Here is a 16,466-nt window from a genome sequence, read left to right on the forward strand (position 1 = left end):
ATTTCCTAGTTTGTCATTCTTTTATTGACTTATTTTTTGGCCATAAGTTTTACTTTTTTTATTTTCTGAGACAGAGTCTAGCTCTGTTACTCAGACTGGAGTGCAATGTCATGATCATGGCTGATTACAGCCTCAGTCTCCTGGGTTCAAGTGATCCTCCCACTTCAGCCTCCCTAGTAGTAGCTGGGACTACAGACACATGCCACCATTCCCAGCTATTAATTTTTTTTTTTTTTTTTTTTTTTTTTTTTTTTTTTTTTTTTAAGAAATGAGGTCTTGCTATGTTGCCCAGCCTCAACTCCAGCTCCTGGGGTCAAGTGATCCTCCTGCCTTTGCTCCCCGAAGAGCTGGGATTACAAGCATGAGCCACTGTACCTGGCCTGAAATTTTTATGCAGTTAAATGTTTCAGTCTTTTCTTTATGTCTCTGCATATTTATCAAAACAATTTTGTCTCCCTGGGCACACTCATGAATAGTAATAGGCATCCAAAGCTAATGGGACCCAACACAAAACAATAGATCAGGTTTTTTGCATTTGTCTTTTTTTTTTGGTAGCAGCTTTATTGAGATATAATTCACATACTATATAAGTCACCTATTTAAGGTATACAATTCAATGCTTTTTAATATAGTCACAAATTTGTGCAATCATCACCACAATCAATTTTGAACATTTTCATCATCTCAAAAAGAAACCCTATCAGGGCACAGTGGCTCATGCCTGTAATCCCAGGACTTCGGGAGGCCAAGGTGGGAGGATTGCTTGGGCCCAGGAGTTCTAGTTCAACATAGCAAGACTCTATCTCTATTAAAAGTTCAAAAATTAGTTGGGCATGGTGCCATGCACCTGTAGTTTCAACTACTTAGGAGACTGAGGTGGGAGTTTTGCCTGAGCCTGGGAGGTGGAGGCTGCAGTAAGCTGTGATCACACCACTGCACTCCAGCCTGAGTAACAGAGCAATACGCTGTCTCAAAAAAAAAAAAAAAAAAAGAGAGAGAGAGAGAGAGAGACAGAGAGAGAGAGAAAGAAAAGAAACTTTGTACTCTTTACTACGCACCCCCCTCAAATAAAACCCATTCTCCCAGGCCTAAGCATGACATTTTCTGTGTCTATGTATTTGCCTATTCTGGACATTTTATGTAAATGAAATCATTGTCTTTTTTAAAGGAAGGATAATTCTCTGTAATGGCAATTCCATTTGTATATGTTTTCTAGACTATTTTTAGAATATAACTGAAGGATAAGGGGTAGGGTGATAGGATTGCATTACACCCTGAATATCAAATGATGATCTTCTGATTTTTTGCTTTGTATTTTATTTTAGTCATCCCACTATGGCTGAATCACTCAGTGAAGTTTCTGACACTCTGGATGTTCTGGAGGCTGGTGATGAGGGTAAGTAACCCAACAAAACTTTGATAATCAGAACTAGATTTGTTTACTGTATTTATTTAGCTCTTAGGACAAAGAAGCAAGACATAAGAAAACAAGCCCAGATCATTAAACTCAGTCACGTTTACTTTTCAGTTTTCTAATTTCTTCTTTGTCACTTCTAACTCCGATAGTCAAAGATTTGTCTGAGGTCCTGCAATCTTCCTTGAAAATGGCTACCAGGTTTTACTTACCAAGGCTTTTCCTGCCTCATTAGAGAAAAATACAATCAGAACAGACCATGATCTGACAAATTCAACTGAGGTTTTACTGTGGATAATAATTCAGACCTAAGCAAGAGATTAATTTGTTGAGGAGTAAAAGGAGATAGAAACAAAAGATGCCACCACAGGCTTCTGTTAAATAGGATTCAGTTTACAGAAATTCTCTTTGGCAAAACTTACTCATGTATCCACTGCCTAAATTGTGGCGCCATCTGTGAGTGATAGGTGATTATGAATGGAAAAATTAGAAAGGGAGGCAAACGTCATTAAACAATGATAAGCTTTACACACACATATACACACACACACACTAAAATGAATAAATAAGAAATCATAGGATAGAATGTGAAGCATTGAGTTTGAAGTCAGAATTGAATTTAACAGTTAATTGGGTTGTTCTTCCACTCTTTTGCTGAGTTTTCTTTCGTGGTGTATGGTACAAAAAACTTTGGAAAAACAGAGTGGAACCTCCTTGTGGCTTCCTAGGGGCCTGACTTTACACATGATGTGGGGCAGGGGATGCTGAACACCTGATCATGGATTCTTAATGGCAGTGCTTGGGTCTTCTTTATCTCTTTGTTATCACTGGTGTGTGTGTGTGTGTGTGTGTGTGTGTGTGTGAGAGAGAGAGAGAGAGAGAGAGAGAGAGAGAGATTGAGATTAGGCACTCCAAAATATTTAATAAATGAATGAATAAATAAATTAGTGAAAGGCCTCCTCACCAAAGCAGACCCAACTACCAAACCAGTTGACCTATCTTTCTGGATATGAACTAAGCAGATGCCTACAAAAGAAGGTGGCAGTGCAGTACATTTTGATGAAGAATTGTGGTAAGGAAATGCCTTTTCTCTGTTCTCAAGGGCTTTTTTGGTAAAACTGAATATTTGAGTATGGTTTTAGAACTAGTCAGGGCTGGCCGGAGAATAAAGTGAGTGTTGGGAGGTTAAAGGGAAGAAAGTTTAGAAATGTTTTCTTTCCAGCTGGGCGTGGTGGTTCACACCTGTAATCCCAGCACTTTGGGAGGCTAAGGTGGGTGGATCAGTTGAGATCAGGAATTCGAGACCAGCCTGGCCAACATGGGGAACCCCTGTCTCTACTAAAAATATTTTTTAAAATTAGCCGAGTATGGTGGCAGGCACCTGCAGTTCCAGCTACTCGGGAGGCTGAGGCAAAAGAATCACTTGAACCCGGGAGGTGGAGGTTGCAGTGAGCTGAGATCACACCACTGCACTCCAGCCTGGGTGACAGAGCAAGAGTCCATCTCGAAAAACAAAGAAAATGTTTTCTTTCCAAGCAGCAATGCAAGAGAACAAGGTCATCATTATGTGATGCATTTTTAAAGCTCATTCAGATTACTTCAGATGGGCTGCCTGCATGGATGGTGGATAAGTAAATATACAACCCAGAGGCAAACATTTCTTTATTAGATTTAGCTGTGTTTTCTTCTCTGGGTGGGGGGGGGGGAAACTGCTTCAATGAGCTGTTTCCTGGCACGTGACACACTGCAGACCCTGACTGGATGAGGATGTTGAAAGCCACTTGCTGTTTGGGAGTGCACAGTCTTTAGGATCGGACAGGGAAATCAATAGCTTTGTTATAGGAGAAGTCCAGACAGCTGGCAGCTCACTGACTGCAACTGCTGTCCCCTGTGGTGCCATATGTATAGGCTTTTGCCTCAGCCTCCCGAGTAGCTGGAACTGCAGGTGCCTGCCACCATACTCGGCCAATTTGAATTATTACCCACGAGTAGCTGGAACTGCAGGTGCCTGCCACCATACTCGGCCAATTTGAATTATTACCCAATGTATAGGTGACCTACATAAACATTGCTGGATACAAATGTGAGTTTTGACCATACCTGTTGTCTAGCTCTCTCTACCCTTGGTGCTTTCTGTAGCTTTTGAAAACCAGCCTGTGGAGGGCTCAGCTGCCAGCAATTTAAAGGTGCTCCCCCAACTTTAAAAAAGAAAGCTTGAATGGCCAATTTTTGGACTTGAATATATGGCAACCATCTCAGGTTCCATTAGCGTTTCAAAAGTAACGCAGCATGTGGACAGTACCCAGCTTTGTATCTCGTTCCCAGGGCTGAGACCAGGGCTTGTCTCCATACATGGGATAGTTGGGGCGATGGGGTGGGGGTGTTGGATGCAGTTGGGTTAGGGAGGTCTCCTAATGGAAAGCTGGCTGAAGACATAGACCCTTGCTACTGACATTGTATGTCTGGCAGTGGGTTGTCACAAAGGTCGTATCCAGCTGACCTCGAGCAATAGCAGCCAACCCACCATGTTTGGCAATTATCATCTCTTTGTGCCTCCCCAGCTCCCTGCTAACGAAGCTAACAAAGCACCGCCACACTCAGAGCCGCCCTACAGGATGGAACGGAAACATTCTTTTCCTTCTAGGGCCCAAGGTTAAAAGAGACACGTGTTGCTTTAGCTATTTTTAAATCTTTGTGGGAAAATAATTGTTGATTCTGGCCAGAAAAGAATGGAAAATTGGGGAGAAATTGGACCATAAGCATAGGTAACTTTTAGCACCTGTTATAGTTCCAACATCACTAGTCATTTTGCTAATTTAGGAACATAAAAATGTGTTAATGTAGAATTTTCTGCTCATATAATGATTATGTTTGTTGAATTCATTATTACAACCTAAAGAGTTTATTAGACATGTTTTCATGCAGTTATTCAGTGTTTATAGATTGTATCGCAAACGGAGCTACTAGCTGCTGACTCTCTTCTCTGTCTTTGCTGGATTATGAGAAGCAGGTTTGCAACTCCAAATTCCCTAGCTGTGCTTTCCTCCCTTCCGCTAAGGGATTTTGAAGCAAGAGAGGTAACAATTGCTGTGTTTCTAAATCTTCTGAGCATAAAGTTCTTCCCCTTTCAGAAGGCCAGAATGAGATCCACCTGTCAAGAATCAATAAATCATCTAGGCACAGTAGCTCACACCTGTAATCCTAGCACTTTGGGAGGCAGAGGTGGAAGGATGTCGCTCTATTGCCCAGGTGGGAGTATTGTCATAGCTCACTCCAGCTTCAACTTCCTGGGCTCAAGCAATCCCCCTTGTCTCAGCCTCCTGAGTAGCTGGGAGTACAGGCACTCACCACCATCCCCAGCTAATTTTTTTTTTTAATTTTCGATAGAGATGAGGTCTGGCTATATTGATCAGGCTGGCCTCGAACTCATGAGCTCAAACAATCCTCCTGCCTTGGCTTCCCAAAGTGCTGGGATTACAGATGTGAGCCACTGTGCTCAGCCTTAATTATTTTATTATTATAGAAATAATTTTTTTTTCTGAAAAAATTTTAAAAGGGATTTTGGGGAAAAGATATGTTTCCTATTGCTTTTTCATTTTTTATTCTTTCTCTCTTTAGGTAGAATTGCCATGTTTTCCCAACCATGCCCCTATATAGGTGCATTCTAGTAGACAAGAAATTGCCCAAGTCATCCAAAACAGAAATTAGTTAAGCAGCAATTACCAAGCAAACAGTCCTATGATCTTTCATTGCTCTACTCCATGCTGGCTTCTGCCTCCAATTATGCATATTGTACAGTTCACTATTCAGTTATAGATACGGGGCTGCTTCTGATGACCACAGATAGAATTGAATCCGGCCCTAATAAGCAAGTAATTATTGAATCGCTGACACTAGTTCACATTTATCGAGCACTTACTAAATGCCAGGTCACATGCTAAGCTCTTCACCTATGTCATTTATAATTTGCATCAACCCCTAAAAGGGCCAGTGTTTAAATTATAGGTTGCTGAAGGATGACTCTGCTCAGTCGTCTCAAGTCAAAGGAAGTGACAAGCTGTGTTGGTATTCTTCATCCCCCAGTGGACACAGCTATTACTGCACACCTTGCACTGTGCTAGTTGCTAAGGGGGGATGCTAAGAGGGGCCTGCCTACAGCCTTAAGGTGGGGGCAGTAGCTAAGACATAGGGAACTGTATCTTAGTTCTCTCACTGATACCCAGAACATGATAAGTTCTTAACCTTCATAAATATTTGTTGAGTAGATGAATGAACAAATGAATGAGTGAGCAGGCTTAAGAACATTCAGATGCAGAACTTGTGATGCCAACAGCCAAGTTTTAGTTGTTCGGAGAACAGAGAGAAGCATTAGTTGCATTGATTGGTGAGAAACTGGACTTAAGGCAGGTCTTGAAGTTTAGGAACTTTTAGCCTGGCAGGCTCAGGATTAATCAGTGCACAAATAGGTCACAGCATTTCCGAGCTAAAGGAATTCTAGTTCAGCATTTCCCAAAGTGTGTTTGGCCAGACATTCTGCTTACACACATTGGAAAATAATATTGTTGCCTGGTTTCTTGGAACTTCACCATGTACATAAGCGTTTTGGAGTTTCACAGAAGTTTTGTTGGAAAGCAGACTACTGAACTTTGTCTAATCCAGAATTTTCCAGATTAACTGGACTACAAATCCCTTTTTCATGCAACAAACCTTATGAGCATCCCTCTGAACACATGTTGGGAGATGCTGATCAGGTGCAATTCTCTCATTTTCCTGCTGAGTACCAGAGAGGCTGAGTGACCTACTCAAGGTCACAGAGCTAATTGATAGTGGATTCAAGCCTAGGGTTCCAGAATTTTCTGACTCTTGGGGTGGTGCTTTCCATTATACCATCAAGCCTTTCATGATGGCTGCTGCGTTGCCAACTCCCTTGTCTGGGCCCTTCATTGCCAGCACAGAATTGCTGTGCTGATGAGGCCTTATGGAGACCAGACAGTTGAGACTTGGAGTGAGATACCTTAGTTGGTACTTATTGCATATGAAATGACTAATTGCTAATTCCTTCCCTCTGAAGAATGTATCACAAGCCTTCTCCCCCTTCTCCCCTTTAGTTTCTTAATAAGCACAATAAAGATATATGTGCTTATTAAGAAACTAAAGAGGCCTGGCATGGTGGCTCATGCCTGTAATCATAGCACTTTGGTAGGCCAAGGTGGGTGGATCACTTAAGGCCAAGAGTTCGAGTTTGAGAACAGTCTGGGCAACATGGTGAAGCCTCATCTCTACAAAAAGTTACAAAAACTAGCCAGGTGTGGTGGTTTATGCCTATAGTCCCAGCTACTGGGGACGCTGAGGTGCAAGTTTCGCTTGAGCCCAGGAGATGGAAGTTGCAGTGGGCTGTGATCAAACCATTGCACTCCAGCCTGGGTGATAGAGTGAGGCTCTGCCTCAAGAAAAAAAAAAAAAAAAAAAAAAAAAAAAGAAAAGAAAAGAAAAGAAAAAGAAACTAAATCCCAAACAGACAGCACCTTAAAAGCATTTAAAGCTCACATTCTTCACTGCTGCCCTGGTGATTATTATAGATGGAATAAACTAACATTTAGCTACATGTGCAAAAAAAGGCAGCAGCCCTGTAGATAATCCAAACCAATTGGCAAGAGTTGAAGAACACACACAATGATCATCATCACACACACACGCACACACACACACTCTCTCTCTCTCTCTCTCTCTCTCTCGTTGAAAAATTCTTTAGTATCTGATTTTGACATGCCTTTTACACAGGCAGCTTCTTTGCCTGGGTAGCCCTTTCTTCTTTTTGATTCCCGGCCATCTCCTTTGCTCATAAATTCCTTCCTCAAGGAAGTGTTCCTGGACTGCACCAACCAACCACACTCACTCTTTGGGTCTGCATCCTTTGAGCATGCAGGCTGGGAAGTAACACCTCCCACCTGGACTGGGATTTCTAAGGGTTCCGAAGTGGTTTTCACCTGTGGAAGCTTGGCTCTCCTATTGGATTGCAATGACTCCAGCCACTGGGGTAAAATTACGGGAGTATCAAGTGCTTTCATGGGCTCAATCATTGCTTCACATGAGTGAACTTCTTAGGACAAAGAAGGAAGTGTGTATGTTTATAGCTGAAATTGAGAGGCAAATTAATTCCTAGTGAGTTTGGCCTTAATAGAGGCTGCCCAAAGATCGCAAGCTGTGGCCTAAGCTTCTGCTTTCACCAGTAACTGAGACACTTTGTTACTGAGTTACTAAGGGGACAACTAATTAAATGAATGTTGAATGGTGCTGTGAGCATTGGGGTTGAGGCCAAGCTCTGCAGGCCACCTGGGTGGGATCATGGTCCTTGTTCCTGTCATGAAGGCCCTGTTTCCTCTCGTCTTCCCTTCTACCATCACACTCTGATTCATTTTCACTTTTCACTTCCAGGAAAGAAGAAATCCAAATTTAAAGCCCTTAAGAGCTTTTTTGGTAAGAAGAAGAAAAAAGAGGCTGAGGATAGCCAGGAAGAAGAAATTCTAGAACCGAGTTTGTCCAGAAGCAACATTAATGTCTCTTCTCTGGAGCCCGTTCGGGAAAAGCAACCAACTGGGGCCAGGTAAGCTCAGATGGGGTGGAGAGTGATGGTGACAGGGGAAGAGGCAGACAGTTGGATCTAGGTCATCTTTTGGCAGCTAAATCACTGGGATCACTGAGAGTCCCACCTATGGGGGCCAGGCTTGCAGTTGTTGCCAATGCAGCCATGTCAGAGGTGGGAGGAGCGACAGTGCTATTCTCTGTGTGCATATGCATGTTTGTCGTCTGAGCTGCACAGCTCAGTGGGTTAGAGCAGGGCAAATGTATACCCCATTTCCCAAGAGCACTGAGTGAGCGAGTACAGATATTCAGGGAAGCACTTCCTGTCACAGCTAAAATAAGTTGAGATGTGGGGCCTGCAGCCATTGAGGAGCTGGTGGCCTGTTTGATCTGGTAAGAAGGGCCTACATCATTCGAGAGGCTTGGTCTGGTTTGCTTGCCTGGCTCTCAGACTACAGATCTGGCCAAGATCTCATAACGAGTGATGAAAGCCTCATATAGTAAAGCTATCAACTGGGAGTGGATTGGGTTGTGAGCATGAAATCACTATGTTGCTATAAAAACACACACTCAAGCAAATAACCCAAATCCCTCTATCCTTCCATCCCAGGATACTAGGGGAAATGCTATAGTCACAGAGGGCATAGGAAAGACTGTTTCTAGCTACCACTGCCATCACTATTCAGATATTCATCTGCAGTGCCCAAATTTCCACATCCTATTGTGCTATCTGGACACCTAGGATCCCCAGCTGTCTCTGGATCAATCAGACCGCCTCTATGGAGTTCTACTTAGGCCTGTTCTCCCGGCCTTAATCGCCAGACTTACCTGGACTCCCCACAGAGCTCACCAGTCCTGCTATCCATTCCAACCATGCATTCTTAAGGGAATGGGGCAGTTAGCTGACATCTTATACTGTCCTCAATACCTCCCCCAATACATTCTATAACATAATGGCCTGATAGTTATCATATATGGCTCCTTAAGAACAACCTTCATGAGTGCATCCAGTGTGAGGAATTTCAGATAGTCTTGCTGGGAGTAGGGGAGATGGTTTTGGAAGAGGGGCTTATGCAATACCTCACAGGTAATACTATTACAACCCATCGCCTTATAGTGTTCAGTAAGACTAAGACTAACCTGCTAAAAGCAGGCGGGAGTTCGGGGAGGGGCATTCAGATTTACTATCTCTGCTAAAGTTCTGCATTTCCCCCTCTTACTGTTCCTTCCTTTCCAGAAGTGTGTGCACACATGAACCTGAGAGACAGAGACAGAGACAGAGACAGAGACAGAGAGGGAAGGGGGGTATTTTTTTGTATGCAAGGAACATAAATTAACTCAAAGAATGTAACTTGGCTGGGTGCGGTGGCTCATGCCTGTAATCCCATCACTTTGGGAGGCTGAGGGGGGCGGATCACCTGGCTCAGGAGTTCCAGACAAGCCTGACCAACATGGTGAAAGCCCATCTCTACTAAAAACACACCCAAAAAAGTAGCCAGGTGTGGTGGACACCTAAAATCCCAGCTGCTCGGGAGGCTGAGGCAGGAGAATCGCTTAAACCCGGGAGGCGGAGGTTGCAGTGAGCCGAGATTGTGCCATTGCACTCCAGTCTGGGGGATAAGAGCGAAACTCTGTCTTAAAAAAAAAAAAAAAAACAATATAACTTAGGGGGCCTGAAGATCATCCCTGATCTCAGTCTTTTGCTTAATGTGCTAGGGGAAGAAACCCTGGAATATGTCACCCCAGAGAAGGGAGATCAGCTTTTTTCATTTACTGAAGCAATCAATCGTAATGAAACTTATGACCAGCCTTCCCCTGGCCTGTACCACAGGACCAGCATCTACTTCCAAGATTGTATTAAGCTGTATCTGATGGAATGGACAAATCCTGTTCCTTCATTTGATTTCTTAATGAGTGCTGTTGTAATAATGTACTTCACTGTCCTTATTTAAGGCTGAGATTTTGTTTGAGATTTTGGATTTTTTTTTTTTTCTTTTCACCTCCAGGGAACAGATCAATGAGCACTAGATATGTTAAGTGGACAAGAGTTTTGATTTTTGACAAACTTGGTCACAACTGGTGCTAATGTAATCTTTTGATCAGGGAGGGTTTGGCACTATAGAGTCAATTCAACAGCTTCACTCTGGTTAATGCACAGCATGGAAATGAGAGACATTCTTAAGGCCACTCATAGCCCAAGATTTCCTGTCAGTTTTTCTGCACACAAAGCAGGGGAGGCAAGGTAGTCACAGATGCTACACTGGTTCTGAACCTGATTTGAGTCAGTAGATCACAGAGCAGCAGAACCAAAGTGCATTATGTGTGCATATACTGAGCATATGCGTGTATATAGAGATATCCGGAAACATTACTCTCTCAATGTTGGGTCAATCACATATACCCATTAAGTGTTTCTCTAGAGAGTCACAGTAATTTTCTGCTGGACTGCTGTTTTATAAAGCAGACTACATTGCCTTCAACACCAGGGCCACCTGGATAGCAGAGTTTTATAGGGAAAAGGTAAGTAGGAGTTTAGTACAAAGTAGCAGACATCTCTCTCCTCTCCTCTCTTGCTGGCCCACAAGCCATCTGAGAGCAGGTTCTGTTTCAATCCCTATAACATGAGATTGTCCTTATGGTGTGTCATTATCAAATATATCCATGTGATGGCCCCACAGGCTCATAATGACAGGGTGGGTGCTAGCCCCACAATGCTCAAGCTGCTACTCTAGTTACCATCTGAAGATTTTTTAAAGTGCCAACATATATGTATTGTTTTGTAATGAAGGTAATAAGTACCAAAAGTGTATTTAAACATTTTTAAATTTATTTTATCTATTTTTAAACATTTCTATTACTCCTTAAGAGAAACCATGTACTAATGAACAATTTTCCCCCTAAATAACCACTAATCTACTTTCTGCCTCTATAAATTTGCTTATTCTGGATATTTGATGTAAGTAGAATGATACAAAGGTTGTTTCACTCAGCATGTTTTGACTTAGCATGCTTGTTTGACTTAGCGTGTTTTCAAGAGTCATCCATGTTATAGCATGTATCAGCTTGCTTGCTTTTTTCCTTCTTTTCTTCCTTTCTTTTTTCATGTCTAATCTCATCTTTTATATACACATACACATTTTTTCCTACCTAACGGGAATAACTTTCTTTATCACTTAAAATTTTTATGTCTCTATATAACAGCTTTATTGAAATATAATTCACATACTACAAAATTCTACCTTTTAGGGTGTGCAGCTAACACTATTACTCAATTTTAGGACATTTCATCACCCTAAAAAGAAACCCTGCATCCAGTAGCAGTCATTCTCCATTTCCCCTCTCCTCTTTCAAACTACTGATCTGCTTTCTGCCTCTATGGATTTGCCTATTGTGAATATTTCACATGAATGCAATTATATAATATGTGGCTATTTTTGACTGGGTCTTTTACTTAGTATGTTTTCAAGGGTCATTCATTTAAAATCATGCATCAAGAACTTGATTTCTTTTTTGGTAGGTAGCAGTTTTATTGAGATATAATTCATATATTATACAATTAAACCACTTAAATAGTAAAATTCAATTTTTTTGTAAATCCTCAGAGTTGTACAATCATCATCATGATAAATTTTAGAACTTTTTCTCACCTCAAAAAGAAACTCCTGATCCCATTGACCAGTCCTCCCTATTCAACCTCCGCCCCATGCCCACCACGCCCTAGAAATCACTAATCTGCTTTCTGTCTCTGTGGATTTATCTATTCTGGACATTTCACATGAATGGAATGTGATCTTTTCTTACTGGTTCTTGTACTCAGTATGTTTTCAAGGTTCATTCATGTTGTAGCATGTATCAGAATTTTATCATTCTTGCAACTGAATAGTAGTTCATTGCATGACTCTACCATATTTTATTTATTTATCAGTTAATGGATATTTGGCTTTTTTCCACCTTTTGGCTATTGTGAATAATACTGCTGTGAACATTTGTGTACAAGCTTTGGCCAGATATATGTTTTTATTTCTCTGGGGTATATACCTAAGAGTGGAATTGTTGGATCAAATGGCTGTTACATATTTAACCTTTTGAGGCACTGCTAGACCGTTTTCCAAAGTGGCTGCACCATTTTAACACCAGCAATGTATGGAGGAACCAGTAGTGTATGGGTGTTCCAATTTCTCCACAACCTTGCCAATGCTTGTTATTATTTGAATTGAATTTTTTATTCTAGCCATTTAAATGGGTGTGAAATGGCATCTCATTATGGTTTTGATTTGCATTTCCTTGCCAACTAGTGATGTTGAGGATCTTTTCATGTACTTATTGGCCATTTGTATATCTTTGGAAAAGATATTTGTATAGCTTTCTTCTTTGGAGAAATGTCTATTCACATTCTTTTTTCATTTTCTAATTGGGTTAGCATTTTATTATTGAATTTCTTAAGAATTCAATAATAAGAATTCCTATTAGTGAGAGAGTTCTTTATATATTTCAGATCCAAGACTCTTATCAGATATATAATTTGCAATTATATTCTTCCATTATGTAGGTCATCTTTTCATTTTCTTACTAGTAACCTTTGATGCACAAACATTTTTAATTTTGATGAAATCCATTTGTATTCGTCTGTTCTCACTGCTATAAAGAACTACCTGAGACTGGGCACTTTATAAAGAAAAGAGGTTTAATTGACTCACAGTTCAATCATGGCAGAGGGTAAGGGAAAGCAAGGCACGTCTTACATGGTGGCAGTAGAGAGAGTGCAAGCAGGGAACTCCCACATGCTTTTAAGCTATCAGATCTCATGAGAACTCACTATCACAAGAATAGCATGGGGGAAAGTGCCCCCATGATACAATCACCTCCCACCAGGTCCCTCCCTCAACATGTGGGGATTACAATTTGACATGAAATTTAGGTGGGGACACAGAGCCAAACCATATCACCATTTATCTATTTTTTTTTCTTTTGTTGCTTGAGCTTTTGGTGTCATATCTAAAAATCCATTGCCAAATCCAAGATCACAAAGATTTACTCCTATGTTTTCTTCTAAGAATTTTATAGTTTTAGCTCTCATATTCAGGCGTTTAATGCATTTTGAGTTAATTTTTTTATCTGGTGTGAAATAAAGGTCCAACTTAATTCTTTTGCATGTGGTTACCCAGTTGCCCCAGCACCATCTGTTGAAGAGACTATTCTTTTTTCGTTGAATAGTCTTGGCACCCTTGCTGAAAATCAGCCATAGATGTATAGGTTCATTTCTGAACTCTTAACTCTATTCCATTGATCTATATGTCTACCTTTATGCTAGTGCTACACTCTCTTGATTACTGTAGTTTTCTAGTAAGTTTTGACATTGAAGTATAAGTTATCCAACTTTGTACTTCTTGTTCAAGATTATTTTGGCTATTCGTGGTCCCTTGCATTTAACTGTGAATTTTAAGAACAATTTTATGGAAAAAAAGCCAGCTGGAATTTCAATAAGGATTGCATTGAATCTGTAGATCATTTTGTGAAGTATTGACATCTTGACAAGTTCAAGTCTTCCAATGAATGAACATGAGATTTCCTTTCATTTATTCAGGCCTTTGGCATTTTTCTCATCAGTGTCATATGGTGTTCAGAGTATAAGCTTTGCACATCTTTTGTTAAATTTATTTTTAAGTTTTTATTCTTTTGTTGCTATTGTAAATGGAAGGGTTTTCATATTTTCATTTTCAGATTGTTCATTGCAAGTGTATAGAAATACAATTTTTGTATATTGTTCTTGTATCCTTCAACTTTGATGAATTCATTTATTAGTTCTAGTCATTTTTAGTGGATTCATTAGGAGTTTTTATATACAGAATTATGTCATCTGTGAATAGAGATAATTTCACTTCTTCCTTTCCATTCTGGATGCCATTAATTTCATTTTCTTACCTAATTTCCCTATCTGTAAACTCCCGTACACTGTTGAATAGAAATGATAAGGGCAGTCATTCTTGTCTTGTTCCCGATCTTAGGGGGAATACATCCAGCCTTTCACCATGATATTAGCTGTGGTTTGTCACAGATGTCTTCTATCAAGGTTGAGTGAATGTATCATGGAAAGGTGTTGAATTTTACAAATCTTTTTTCTGCATCTATTGAAATGGTCATATAGTTTTTGTTTTTATTCTATTAATATAGTGTTTGACATTCATTGATTTTCATATGTTAAGCCAATTGTTCCTTGCAAATCCTACTTTGTCATGGTATATAATTCTTTTTATATGCTGCTGAATTGAGTTTGTGAGTTTTTTATTGAGAATTTTTGCATCTATATTCATAAGCGATATTGGTCTGTAGTTTGCTCTTCCTGTGATGTCTTTGGTTGAATTTTTTTAAAGGTAAAATACATTACCACACTCCAAAAAGTCATCTTTCATGTCTTTAGCCTTTCATTTGTTTCTGTCTTTCTTCTAAATTTTCTTAACACGTAATTGTCACCAACATGGCACCATTCCAAATCAGAAGGTATTCTCATCTGGATTTAGCAAGCTTGGGGAAGGGAGGGGCAGGTGGTACATAAGATGACTTTGAAAATAGGATAGATATAGTGTAGGGCTTCTGTGTGAAGGAGGAAAGGATCTGATGAATGAAAGCCTGCCATATCTGAGAAGATCTTTGATACACTTAAAAAAAATGCTAGAGAGAAATTTGGGTGTGAAAGATCTTTTATAATTCTCATTGTAATAATAGCAAAACTCATGGCCTTTCCTCCCATTCCCTAGAATTGCTACTATTGAATTACATACTTTAAATGGGTGAATTGTATGGTATGTAAACCATATCTCAGTAAGACTGTTACATAAAAAGGATATATGCTCATAATGTAAAAATTAAAATTATATAGAAGGACAAGAAGTAGAAAATGAAAATTTCCTTCTTGTCCCTAGTGCACCATTCCTCAGAGGGAACCACCTCTAACAATTTGTGGATATCCTTCTAGATTTTTTCCTTTGAGTATGAACTATATATGTGTGTAATATATGTGTATATATTAAATGGGATCATACTACTATTTTTTTCACCTATAACCTCATAAGCAGCTTTCTATGTCAATGCATATGCATCCCTGCTTTCCTTCTGAGGTATCTATGGTAGGCCATATTATGAAAATACATTTGTCTTCAGTTCTCATGACCCTTGGGTTGATTTTACAAGACCTTTCCTTTCTGTCCAGGGCCAAGAGTGGCATGGGGAGCAAAGCCCTATCCCATGATAGCATCTTCTTCTTGGATCCTAAGCCTGAAAGATCAGCAAGTAAAATGAGTCCTTCTACAGATTCTCAGAGAGGCAGACCTCGACAGGTAATAATGGACTCGAGCATCAGTATCTAATTGGACTACTCTTCTGTTCCCTACTCTAACCCTGCAAAAATTAAAAGGAGTGAGAACTTGTTTCCGCTTCTCAGCTGATCCTACCCCCACAGGGCTGTTGTAAGCCTTGAATGAGAGGATGTATAAATATATAATGTGCATATTACCTGGCACACAGTATTGATTAGTATTTCCATATTCACTTCTATTTATTTATTTATTTATTTTTGAGATAGGTCTCACTCTGTCACCTAGGCTAGAGTGCAGTGGCATGATCATAGCTCACTGAGACCTCAATTTCCCAGGCTCAAGTGATCCTCACACCTCAGCTTCCCGAGAAGCTGGGGCTACAGTCCTGTATCACCACGCCCAGATGATTTTTTTGGTGCTTTTAGTGGAGACAGGGTTTCACCATGTTGCCCAGGCTGGTCTCAAACTCCTGGGCTCAAGCAACCCTCCTACCTTGGCCTCCCAAAGTGCTGGGATTACATGCGTGAGCCACCATCCCTGGCCTATATTTACTTTTCTTAACATACAATAAGAATAACTATTTTGGCAGTGGCATTCTACTGTTTATGTGCTGGCATACCAACCCTCGTTTTTCTCTCTCTCTTATACAGAGATCCCATATTTCCAGAACTCTGCCTAAACCTAAGAGTAATGTGCGTGTAACTGTGTTTGGAGCAATGTCAGGAGCTGTGCCTCAAGATGTGCCTGCAAGTGCAGTCTGGGTTACGAGCCCCAAGATCACTGAGGTAACAAAGTGGAATCATTCAGAGCATGGGCAGCTGAGTCAGAAAGACAGATCTATGCTTGAATTCTTACTGTGCTACTTACTGGCTGTGTGACCCATGGGCTAGTTGCTTAACTTCTCTGAGTCTTCTTTTTTTTTTTTTTTTTTTTTGAGACAGAGTCTTGCTCTGACACCAGGCTGGAGTGCAGTGGTGCAATCTCGGCTCACTGCAACCTCTGCCTCCTGGGTTCAAGCGAGTCTCCTGCCTCAGCCTCCCGAGTAGCTGAGACTACAGGCGTGCACCACCACACTAGGCTAATTTTTGTGTTTTTAGTAGAGACAGGGTTTCACCATGTTGGCCAGGATGGTCTCGATATCCTGACCTTGTGATCGA

General features: G+C 40.6%; 1 protein-coding gene across 1 annotated transcript in view; it reads left to right on the top strand.

Moving 5' to 3' along the window:
- Window positions 1-1,335: 1,335 nt before the first annotated feature.
- Window positions 1,336-16,466, top strand: part of KIAA1210 (KIAA1210 ortholog) — a 42,943-nt gene continuing 27,812 nt past the window's right edge. Inside the window, exons 1-4 of the mRNA XM_074392133.1 lie at window positions 1,336-1,396; window positions 7,850-8,018; window positions 15,204-15,330; window positions 15,960-16,094. Of these exons, the coding sequence (XP_074248234.1) occupies window positions 1,336-1,396; window positions 7,850-8,018; window positions 15,204-15,330; window positions 15,960-16,094 (492 nt within the window). The remainder of the gene's footprint in view (window positions 1,397-7,849; window positions 8,019-15,203; window positions 15,331-15,959; window positions 16,095-16,466) is intronic.

This window comes from Saimiri boliviensis, chromosome X (genome assembly GCF_048565385.1).
Source record: "Saimiri boliviensis isolate mSaiBol1 chromosome X, mSaiBol1.pri, whole genome shotgun sequence".
NCBI lineage: Eukaryota > Metazoa > Chordata > Mammalia > Primates > Cebidae > Saimiri > Saimiri boliviensis.